The 12,377-nt window shown below is 32.8% G+C and overlaps 1 protein-coding gene across 2 annotated transcripts in view; it reads right to left on the bottom strand.

The window, feature by feature from the left end:
• The window catches only part of LOC148308642 (uncharacterized), a 46,476-nt gene extending 37,252 nt beyond the window's left edge, over positions 1–9,224 (bottom strand). For both annotated transcript variants that reach the window (XM_088261406.1, XM_088261407.1), the window contains exons 1-2: positions 8,051–9,224; positions 2,233–2,407 (exon numbers count right to left, since the gene is read on the bottom strand). In XM_088261406.1, coding sequence (XP_088117532.1) covers positions 2,233–2,407; positions 8,051–8,839 — 964 coding nt within the window. In that variant the 5' untranslated portion in view covers positions 8,840–9,224. The remainder of the gene's footprint in view (positions 1–2,232; positions 2,408–8,050) is intronic.
• Between the last annotated feature and the right edge of the window lie 3,153 nt (positions 9,225–12,377).

The following is a 12,377-nucleotide window of genomic DNA, read 5'->3' as shown; positions in this document are numbered from 1 at the left end:
AAGTGCGTGTAAATCATGTGGTGCTTTCGGCTAAATTTAGACAATTTCAATGAATCGTGTTCTTAAAAGGAACGTTGAGTGTTGAACAGAGCTATATTTATATACTCAAATGTCATAAAAAGAGCGTAGGGCATAAACTATAAATAAACGCAGCATTAAGTTATTCTTTTTTTCCTCTATTTGATTTTTTTTGTATTTCGCAATTTATTTGAATTACATTTAAAAAATATATATATTTATACAAAAAAAGATCCAACAAAGGCAAGATCTGTGTGTGGGAAGATTAGGAGCTTTGAAAAATGAGTGTCTTTGCGCCAGTCTCGATTCCAAAAAGGGATTTCTAGCATACTGTGTATTCTTTCTATAGATCTATTAATATTTTCAGGAAATAAATGCTGGCGCACAAAACCATATTTTAGACACTTGGCAATAGATTTCTCATAGCTCTAAACGTTCAGCTGTAATCCACAACCTTCAGTATGCATAACACCCAATATATGGTTTAAAAATATGTTATTTTAGAGCAATTTCAACAAAATTTAAAATATTTAGGAAGCAAATTATTCCATAATTATTCCAAAATATATCCATAATTATAAAAAATAAATGATTTTTGAGTGCAAGTCGCTCTCCAAGCACAAGTGCTTAGTCTCTTATTCGGAGGGGCACAGTGTACTAGTATATGTAAGATATATTTTATAAGTAGATATGTGTAGCTTCTTCATCGAACCCTCATCCGCACCCAATTGTGCATAGGGCACTGCATCATATCAACGAAGTTTTATCTTAATCGTTAACACATGAAGAAGGAAAGGTGATCAGCCCTCCGCTTCAGATTCTATTCCAGGATGATATTGAATAAAAATTAGAATGAAAAAATCACATATTTATTTGACCCCCTCCCCTTGGAAATCGATCCCGGGACTTCTATTACGGTAGCCGAGTTGGCTAACCATTACACTACGGAGGCGGAGTAGCTAATGAATAATATCTAGTCCGCCTCCGTGGTGTAATGTTTAGCATATTTAGCTACCGTGCTGGAGGTCTCGGGTTTGATTCCCAAGGGGAGGGTTAAAAATAAATATTAGTGAATTTAAACACTACTTTTTATTTTATATTACCCTGGACTGATCTCTGAAGCGCAGAATTAATCACCTTGCCTTCATGTTAGTAATGACGATCAAGATACGTCAACACGATGCAGTGCCCTATGCACAATTGGGTGCGGAGGGTTAAAAAAAAATTTAAATTATAAAAATAAATGTAGTTAAATTAAAAAATTGATAAAATATATTAAAATAATTATATTTGCATGATAGTTCTTTTATTTTAATACAAAGGGGTCGATAGAATTTTAATTCTGATTCATCATAATGAGTAAAGTCATTACACAAACACCATAGGAATTTATTTGATAAAACGAGAATGGGCGTTTGTGCACTACACGGAATTTTACTGTCCGGCAGTCCGATTAGCATGAAAAAACGGATGATTGGCTTGTGCTTATGTCCGTCTTTCTTCGGATCGGTGCGCTTGATCGGTGCGTGATCACGGTGCGCGTAAATTCGATCAATAAAAAAATAAAAATAACCGGATGGTATAGTTCCGTGTAGTGCACAAGCCCGTACTCGTATATTTTTCATCAAATAATTCCTATGGTGTATGAGTAATGATTATACTCATTATGATTGGTTGGAATTCAAATTCTTTTGTATCAAAATAAAAGTTAAGAATTATCATGAAAATATAATTGTTTTAAAATATTTTATCAATTGTTTAAAAAAGTTCCATTTATTTTTTTTAACTTAATTTATTTTTCTAACCCTCATCCGCACTCGATTGTGTAGAGATAGCGCTTCAATAATTTTATTAATTGATTCGCCAGTCACTTTGTGGTAAAATCTTTCCATGTTAATTAATGTTTTACTTAGTAAATACCACTATTTCTTAAAATCTACTGTGACACGTCTTTCGATGCATTCCGCATCATTTTCGAACACCGTATCAGAGTGAAAAAATCATACGGTGTTTGAAAATGATGCGGAATGCATCGAAACACGTGTCACAGTAGATTTTAAGAAATAGTGGTATTTACTAAGTAAAACATTAATTAAAAATAGCGCTTAAGTTTATTGCGATTTTTCAAGTAGGCCTTCGTTAGATTGTCGTAAATAAAAGTGGATGTGCAAAGGATTCTAAGGGTACTAATGCTTATAGGTTGTTGGCACTCACCCCGTTTGGGCCTTTCACTGATTTCGCTTGTTTTATCAGATATTGAGGGAGCGGCTTGCTCGCTTGTATCGCAAGCGGCCGAACTAGACGCCGCCTCAGCCGGAGGGTCGGGTGACAATTTGTGACATACTTCGAAGGCCTGACCCACGGTTCGGACTATTCTCATCGCTTGACTCTGAAACAAACAAAACAAGAATGTATTTTGTATGTTAAAAGCATTGATTACTTTGTGGTATGGCAATAAAACACTCTCCTTATCATCCATTGTTATCTTTGTGAAATTCAATTTTCAATTAGAACCCTTATCCGCACCCTAATGGTGCATAGGGCACTGCATTATACAAACACAGTGTTATCTTGATATTTAACACTTCACGCTTACCGTTAACGCTTCAGGTACCAGGGTAATATTGAATAAATGTTAGAGTGAAAAAATAACTTATTTGACCCCCCCCCTGGGAATCGAACCCGGGACCTCCAGAACGGTAGCCGAGCTTGTTGACCATTACACTACGGAGGCGGACAAATAAGTGTTTATACCACTTGTATAAACACTTATTCGTGACTACCGGTCACGGAAAATCATTTGTCTTAATTATCTCTTTAAAAATTTTATTTAATTTTTATACAAATGTCAAATCATATCTTATTTTAATAACCTGACGATGGAATGATTTTTCAAAAGTAGGGAATGCCTTTTCGTAAAATTATCGATTATTGCCTTAAGAGTATAACTTCAACTATAATAACTATAATAATAGTGATCACAACAACTAATAAACAATAATCTGAGTACTTATTTATTTTTTTACAAAAATGTTAATAAAATTAGTATATAACCACTCACCGTATATACTAATTTTATTAACATTTTTGTAAAAAAATAAATAAGTAAAAATGACTAACCACAAAGTAAATGCTTTAAATATTAATAATATTGAGAATATAATAATCTGAGTTTTTAACTGAAAGGATTTACACATTAGTAAACAATAAGTAACACATCAAGACACAGACGTTTTCCACTGAACTAGCGCTTTGAGGTGTTGCTAATAACCTTAAACGATTCGTCACAGAGCCAATTTCTCCAAATATATACCGGCATTAAACCGTGAATTATTGTTTCTGCTGCAGTCGCACGGTTACAATGCAAAATTTATCGAAATTCCGCTTAGTAGGAGTTATCGAAATCAAATTTTGACAATAACCCTAGAAACTTTCTAAAATTAAACAACTTTGTTTTAACCACTTTTTATTAGTAGTACACTTTAACCTACCGGTTTCTACAAAAACCTTGTCATCATCAGGGTTTTTTAAATTTTAAAATATTAAAAAACATTAAAATACTCAAAATTAATTATATTCCCTACAAAACAAAAACTTCCACACACTCTTTGGTAAGGGAATGTAATTAATTATGAGTATTTTAATGTTTTTAATGTTTTAGATTTTGAACCCTGATGATGACAAGGTTCTTGTCGAAACCGGTAGGTTAAAGTGTACTAATAATAAAAAAAGTTGTTAAAACAATGTTGTTTAATTTTATAAAGTTTATAAAATGTGCCACAAAGTATCTGCGAAAAACATTAAAAAAATAACCTTAGAGTTTACTTTTTGAGTAATGTTTGATTGAACACAATACTTGACTTATTGGATTATTGTCGTGGTTTTTAAAAATGTGTCAAAAGAAACAAAAAAGTGTTTATTTCTTTTAAAGTAAAAATGAAAGATTTTCGACTCATAAATGCTTAGTTCGACAGATCATTATGTAATATTCACATATTTACCACATAAAAAACAAAGTTTTATGGATATCATCATGGAGAAAATAATGAATGTTTAGTATGTAAGGCTATTTCGTAGAATGCTACACAGCCCAAGGACCTGTATGGTGAGCAACGTGAATGTGCTCCAAAGAGCAAGATTTGGAAGACAGTTGTCAGCATCTGTCTTGATATCAAAGTGATGGAAGGTGTCCTATCCGGTACATGTGCTTAGAGGAGAGAAGTACGAGCTTTTGCACTTAATCATAAAAGGCAAAATAGAAGGTCGATGAGATGTGGGCAAAAGACGTCTCCTGGCTTCGGAATATAATATATAAGATTGGACAGGGAGCAGGAATGTCGAGGTGCTGTTTAGAGCTGCACAAGACAAGGACAATTTCTCTGAAGTTATAGTCGACGTCAGGGGATCTGGCATGACACATACAGAAGAAAGTATGTACATATCGCTCACTCCTTTCAAGAACGTCATAAATCAAAAATCGTCAATTTTCAGTTGTACATGTTTTCGAAATGCCCAGAAAATGCAATATATCCCAGCAAAAGAGGCATATTATTTACCCGCTACAGGGCAGAAAGTTTTGTTTTTGCATTTGAAGAAAAGTTATTGTTTAATAATTTTTTTAAATATACTAAATATTTTTCGAATCGAGAAAAAATCGTCAGGTTTTACGTAAAAAGATGTGTTGCACAGTAAAAAGTTCAATAAGCGGCTTGATATTTATTTTTAATACATTGTGTTATATTTCGAAACTTTAAAAACGTTCTCCTGAAAAAATAAGTTTTTTGATTTATGACGTTCTTGAAAGGAGTGAGCGATATATTATTATGATTTTATTAAGTGATTGCTTAAACTGGGCAGTACAAGGTAGAAAGTCTTGTAAATGAAAAAAACTTATTTGGAGATATATTTAAAAAAAATAAATAAACGCTAAAATGCGTAACAATTTATTTGATGAATTTCTCTAGTAAACGCATGAAAAATCAAGACTCTCGAGAAGCAGAATGTGCATGTATCTTATTCTAGAAGAGGAAAAAATATTTATATTAGTTATAAAGCAAATGACAACACTTGTTTTTTTACATCTAGAGCTATATTTATGCTTCGGAAGCATCTGTAAATTCCGAAATTATTCGTTAGTGAAAAACAAATTTTCTCATCAGCTGTCTTATTTAAAAATAATTTTAAACAGAAAATGTTTTAGTCTTTAGTAAACAAATATTTTTTCGATATTAAAAGAAAATATTATTATTCGTTAGTTTTAAATCATAAGATTTATTGAATTATTATCCGAGACATAAGTCTCGTATAATAATTCAAAATTGCTTTGAAATTTCGACACAACATTACATTAAAATACGCGGATTATTGTATATTTGTAACTGGTGCTTTTACCTGTGATACAAACAAACATATTTCATTAATATTTTTGTTGTTGAATCATCTGTTGAACGTAAGGGTGGTGACTAACGTAACACGTTACGATGCGAGCATTCGCATAGTCAGTACAGCGAGCCGAGCGCTCCATCTATAGTTTCGGATGCTCGCTGATGCTCGCCGCGAGCGATGTTACGACAGTCACCACCCTAACAGCAACATATAACATTATACATTGCTCATGGCGGATAGCGATTTCAGATTGCATTATGGTTTCATTATTTTGTATTCATTGCTTCACAAGCATTGTGAAATTAAACATATTGGAAATTTGTCGGGACTCAATTTTTTGGAACTCCTAGATATATTGATCTATCTCGTGACACGTTATATATGAGTTCACAACAGCCATCTTATGTTTATCCAAATCATGTATATCCGTATGTTAAATAATCCAAAACTGAACCTAATATTCACGAAGGTTTCTAATGGAAAAAAAACATGCTAATTATAACCATAGATGAATTACTAAAAAAAGTGCAGAAGGAAAACAATGAGTTTTATTAATTTTTAAATCAACACACAGATTTTTTGAATCTACAAGTTTCTATTTAATTTAAAAAAACACAAAAAATTAAAATTGTGACAATTGTTTCGCCTAGTTATGGCATTTTCGAACGAATGCCATAACTAGGCGAAATTGTCTTAATATGAATTTTTATGTGTTTTTTTTAAATTAAATACAACTTATTTTTTGACATCTCATCAAAGATGAAGAAGAATATAGAAGTCTGGGCATTTACGGGGCTGACGACCGTCATAGGCTGATTTAAGTGTACACTTTACACACGTGTAAAATTCACCAATTCTACCCATTATTGACAACCACACCACTCAAATTCTTGGCAGTAATTTTCTTCTTCAACTTTGATGAGATGTCAAAAAATAATATGAAAATAACTCCTGTAATTGGAGATAATCCAGATTTTGTGAACAAGTATTTGGACACACTCAAAATGTTGTAAATACAACTTAGTAGACTAAACAAACTGTGTTTAATTTAATAAGTAAGACATAAATCAAAATGGAGTCCTACAAATTAAACGCCAAATCGATAAATAAATGAAAACAAATGGGGTTGTCAATTATGTGTAGAATGGTGTTATACAGCGCAACATGGGTAGGAACAGTATTACTATGTACGGTTTGAGCTTATTCTGAATATTTAAGTCAATAAAATGGTGTTGAGAGAAAAATGAATGCTGAGGCCCATTCTTTACCTCACAGATCATTAAGTTTGAGAATTTTAGGTTATAAAATGATCCAGTGAAGACGGCGCCAGCAATAAAAATGTTTTGGGAATATGAACTGTAAACAAAACTTTACACATTGAATGTTTTCATTCCTAATTTATATGAGAACGACACATAGGTTTAGGATTCAGATTAGACTAGAATTGTGCTATCGTTCTTATCGTTGCAAGCTCTGAGGTTCTAGATTTTAACCCACTCTATTTAGACAATAGTTTTGAATATAAATATTTGTATTATTTTTTGACATCTCATCAAATATGAAGAAGAATATGAATATTTACGGGGCTGACGACCGTCATAGGCTGGTTTAAGTGATTACTTTACACACGTGTAACATTCATTCACCAATTCACAACCACACTACTCAAATTCTTGGAAGTTCTGTATATATGAACCAATTTAGAAACCTTGTTCTTAAATCACTAGAACTTCACTAGAGACATGTATTTGTGAGATGTAAAGAAGCTTTTTACTAAGCAGAAACTCTTATATTAGTATGTGAGGTCCAAATCCTGGATCATAATCACACACATGAGAAACGCCAGAAAATACCATTTTCATTTTTATTATTTAAGCTTATAATTTGACCAGACAATTTATTAATGTTGTAAATAAATATTTGCATACGGGGATATGAAAAAATTACATTATTTTGAGTGGTATCTATTTACCAAGCTAAAAATAAAATTTAAAATTTAAAACATATGAATTGAAAGCCCTTTTTTCGGAATTGGTAGATATGGTTACAAGACAAATTGTTTTTTTTTATTTTTAATATTTTGAATTTCTCCAAATATTCGTTTACCAGTCTGGGTTTGTCTCCACTTAAAAGTGATTTAAATTGATATAAATGACAAAGATGAAGACTATTGAAATATTGGGTATTTACAGGACCTATGACCTGTCATAGGCTGGTTAATTAAGTTATACACGTGTGACATCAACGCTATCAAATATATAAATAAAGTAAAAATTAAAAATTGTGTTTTCAAGTGTTTCGTTTCATGTAAAATAATTCGGGAAGAATCATACATACATTTCAATGAATTCTCTGCTTACTAAAAAAACTTACATGACTCAACCATAGATGGTGCTGAAAATTATCATGTGAAGGAAGGTGATAATAGATATATAAATACAACTTCCGAAATTTGAGTAGAGTGGTTGGTGTTCACGAGTAAAATGGTAAATGTTACTCTTGTACAAAGTAGTTACTTAAACCGGACAATAACGGGTCGTAAGCCGTATAAATAGGACAAAATCCTATTTTTTCCAATTTACTTTATTCATTATAATATTTATTGAAAGTGTTAGCAATGAATATTAAGATCTTGTTTATTACCAACCTCCAAATCATTTTCTTTCAATTCATCCCCTGAAATAGGTAACGATTGCAGCGAAGCGACGCCGTCACTCTTATCTTCAGACACATCGCTTAACGCTCCAAATATTTCGATTTTGGTTTTTCGCGACGAAGGCGACGGAGACTTGTTCGTTTCCACTATTTCTGGTTCTCTGAATGATAGTTTCTTCCTAGGTCGGTCGGCCGAATCGACGTTGAGATTTTGAGACGAGTTAGCACTCAACGAGGAGCTGGGGATCGCGTTACTGTGCACTGGAAAGACAAGTCGCGGGAAGAGACAAATGCTCTCAATGGCCGGCTTTCTTCCATCTTCTGGGTGAACTTTGCTCGAAGATTCGTGGTTATGGTTAAAGAAACCGAACCTTTGCGATGTTCCTGGAAAACTGCTGGCGCTCTCAAGCTGATCGACGGAATTCTGCCTGTGAGAGGATATTATGGATACCGGTCGAGATGAGACTATGTCGATAGAAGCTTGTCTCTTAAACTTTGGTTTAGCCCCGTTAAACGGAGTTTCCTTGACTTCCCCGTTCAACGATTCCAACTCATTCCCATTGCCTTTGAATTTGAGCTTAGGCTTGCGGAAATAACTGAGAGTAGAAGACCTGTTCCTCGGCTTTTGACTATCGTTAGGTATTTCTAGTGGGGCTCTAAACTTAGAGCTGATTGAAGACAGACGATTCTTGGCAATTCCGATGACGTCATTGGGCAGCTGCAGCAGATGGTTGTCAGCTTTCTTACCGCAGCTGCTCACCTCTCGTATGGACTTGGACATTGCGAAGTATTAACATTTTACGATGCGAGCATGATACGAAAAATCTTTACGGACACATCACGCTTCGAGTGATATATATTTAATTTTATTCAAAAGTATAAATACATTGCATTACACTCACATTTTCACAATGCGTAATATTTTTAGAACAAGTTTAGAGAGTCACATTTTTAACGTTTAATAACAAAGATTTTTCCCTTTAACATATTATCCTGCCGTGGAAACAGATTTTATTACTATAGAAAAGGTCGAATTCTTACAATGCCACAGTTGAGAAAAATGATAATCTCTAGTTATTTTCATGAAAGTCGCGTGTTAGCTTATCGCGTTACAAAGACGAAAACGCTTTCCCGGGAAGCTCGCGGTACACATGGAGTTGGGTATAGTTCCGCACTGCTGTGTCAGAACACATTGGTCGTAGACTGAAATAAGTCAACAGGTTTTAGAAGATTTTGGCCCCCCCCTACTCGACTCTGCCTTCCTACGCGACTTCGCGACTACTGCGGAAAGCGGGCTGAGGATCTTACGACCGTCTTTTCAGAAAAAGTTTAAAACAATCATAATAAACGTAATATATATATATATATATATATATATATATATATATATATATATATATATATATATATATATATATATATAAAAATATATATATATATATATTTATATATATATATATATATATATATATATATATATATATATATATATATATATATATATATATATATATATATATATATATATATATATATATGAGTGTGTATATATACTTGGCGAGCAAATATAATTGTAACAAATTGTGTAAAAAAACAATTGATCATTTTATTTTTATTTTTAGGTTTAATTAGAAAATAAAAAAATCTTTCTCTTTTTTCAATCTTAAAATGTTATAAGCAAATAAAACATTATGAAATTTTCATTTTTTAAAAATCATATAAATCTTCATGTAAATCAAGACAAAAATCTTTTATATCCTTGGTTTCCAACAAATTGCCATCAATTCTATTATATTCAATAAAAAAATAATCATTATGATCTTGTAAATTTATTTTTTGGAGCAGGATTTACCATTTGATTTTTTATCTCTTTTGAGAGGTCATATGACAAAAAGAATATAAAAATAATCAAATCACCCGTTAATTTCCTCGTAAGTGCACCCGTATCACGAAAAAGATTTAAAAATGAATTTTAATTAAAATAAATGAGAACAAAAAAAACATAAACAAAAAATATATTTTTTAATTTAAGGTACGCGGGTAAAATACAAGAGAACCATAATTTTATGAACCACGTACAGAATATTGATCCACAACGAAATTTTATTTGGCATTATCATATAAATGAAATTTCCGAAACCGAAAGCGAACATATTGAAGTATATTAATCTACCAATAGTGAGACGCCTCGTAGTGTACTTAGTAAAGATAACAATTAGTAAAACAAAGTAAAGCTCTGACAGGAGCACAACTATAATGAACTGGCTAAATGCATCCAGGATATCAAGCACTGTAATGGTATCTATGTCCGCCTCGAGATCGTCGTACTGCATTTTGTTATTGAGGGAGAAACTGTAACGGACCGACCACTTGTGGAATATTAACGGAGCTTTCAGCGAAATGCAGGAGATGCGACGGGATCTGGAAATTTATGAGGTTGCAAAGTACCCACCCCCTTGCACTACATGCACTATGCCAGGGGTTCCCAAAGTGTGCGCCGCGGCGCCCTGGTGCGCCGTAGAAAGTAAAGAGGGGCGCCGTGAGTTCTCTGCTCGCGAGGCTCTATTATTATCAGAAACCACAAATATTTTCATTTTTGTTGTTCTCTGTTTCAATTCTGAATTCTTATAAATATAATTAAACTCGATTACATATTGTGGACGTTTTAATATTTGTGCCTATCTACCCAACTACTTTTATTGAAGGTACCTATTTCTTTCGACTATAATATGTACAGGATCTTTCCAGTGCTTTCTATCTTTAAATTTTAATAAAACAAAGTGTGCGTCAGAGATGTAGCATCAACAATATGGTCACTATTAACTGTGAAAGTCACTATGTCTATTCCAAGTAACTACTAATGTAGGGCGCCGTGACAAAATACTAAGCTTGTGAGTGCACCGCGGTCTGAAAAAGATTGGGAACCCCTGCCCTATGCTATAGAGCACGGGTGGCCAACCCGCGGTCCGCGGCGACCTTACGAGCGGCCCGCGGTTATGTATGATGAATTGAAAAAAATTATCGGCCCATTCAGAATATATTTTAAATCATATTTAAAAAAAAATTAAGTTTCTGTAATTACACGACATGCATATGTTCTGGTGAAAAGAACCTCAAATCTCGAACTGTGTGGCCATTGATCAATTGGTTTTATTTTAAATAAAATTGGTGATATTTTTTAATTTATGTGTCCTAATTAATCATTTTGATTGTGTGATGTGTCGGGTTGTGGTCCCATGGCTAGTGTCGCGGAGCCTTAAATCAGAGTTTCTCGGTTCGAACTCACTCTGCCACAATTTGATACCTACTTCTAATAACGAAGCGCTTAGGCTCACAGAAAAGTATGAAATTAAAATATGTGTGTAAATAATAAAAACACATTTTTTTTCCTAAAAAAAGCATTGTTACTTTTGTGGTATGGTAATATAGTAAGCCCCACATGACACTGAGATAGCTATCATATTATCGCAGTGAATATTATTAAGGGTTAATTTTTTTAGTTATATTTTTACATTTTAACCCGCAGAAATACAAAAAAAATAAAAATAACAAAAACACAAATATTTCTCTTTAATTTAAAAAATTGTAAATATTTATAAAAATGTTCATTACTATATGTACAGATACATTTCTTGTTGGATCAATGTGTGTTTTCTTCTTACATCTGACTGCAGTAATGTGTTTTTTTTTCATAATTACCCTGATTTTACTTTATTCAAATTATTAAAAATACCAAAAAATCAAAAAGCATGAAATTAATTGTAATTTAAAAAAAAATATTACCGCCTGTAAGCGGCCCTGGGGAAAATTTTAGGTGCAATTTGGGTTGGCTAGACCTGCCATAGTGGGAGAGAAATTCATTGGGCGAGCAAAGCCTCTCACATCTCTGCAAGAATATTCTCGCCAATGACAGCCTCCTTTTGTCAGTGGTGGTGACGTACAGATACATGTAGATTCGACTGATATAGTATTTAGATAGTATGAGTGCTTTTAAGTTTACATCACGGGCAATATCATCCAATCATTTAAATCAGCGGTCGGGAAACTTTTTAACCATTACCCCAAAATATTTTTGCGTAAGTTGATATGACCCCTCCCTCCATTTTGAAAAGAAGACAATTAATGTATTTTTAAAATAAAATTTATTACTGAATTAATTTACACGAAAAAGAAAAAAAGTTATATGAAAATAGTCAGTATGTAATAGATGAATAAAATGAAATTCTCAAATTGGATCAAACGAAAATTCAGGTTTTCAGGTTTCCTTTTCAGATTTTGAAAACATGATGTTGCTTCATGTTTGATACAATTATTTAAAA

Source organism: Brachycentrus maculatus, unplaced genomic scaffold, assembly GCF_059751285.1.
Source record: "Brachycentrus maculatus isolate JH-2025_06_01 unplaced genomic scaffold, ASM5975128v1 h1tg000153l, whole genome shotgun sequence".
Taxonomy (NCBI): Eukaryota; Metazoa; Arthropoda; class Insecta; order Trichoptera; family Brachycentridae; genus Brachycentrus; species Brachycentrus maculatus.
This window is presented reverse-complemented; position numbering and strand designations above follow the sequence as displayed.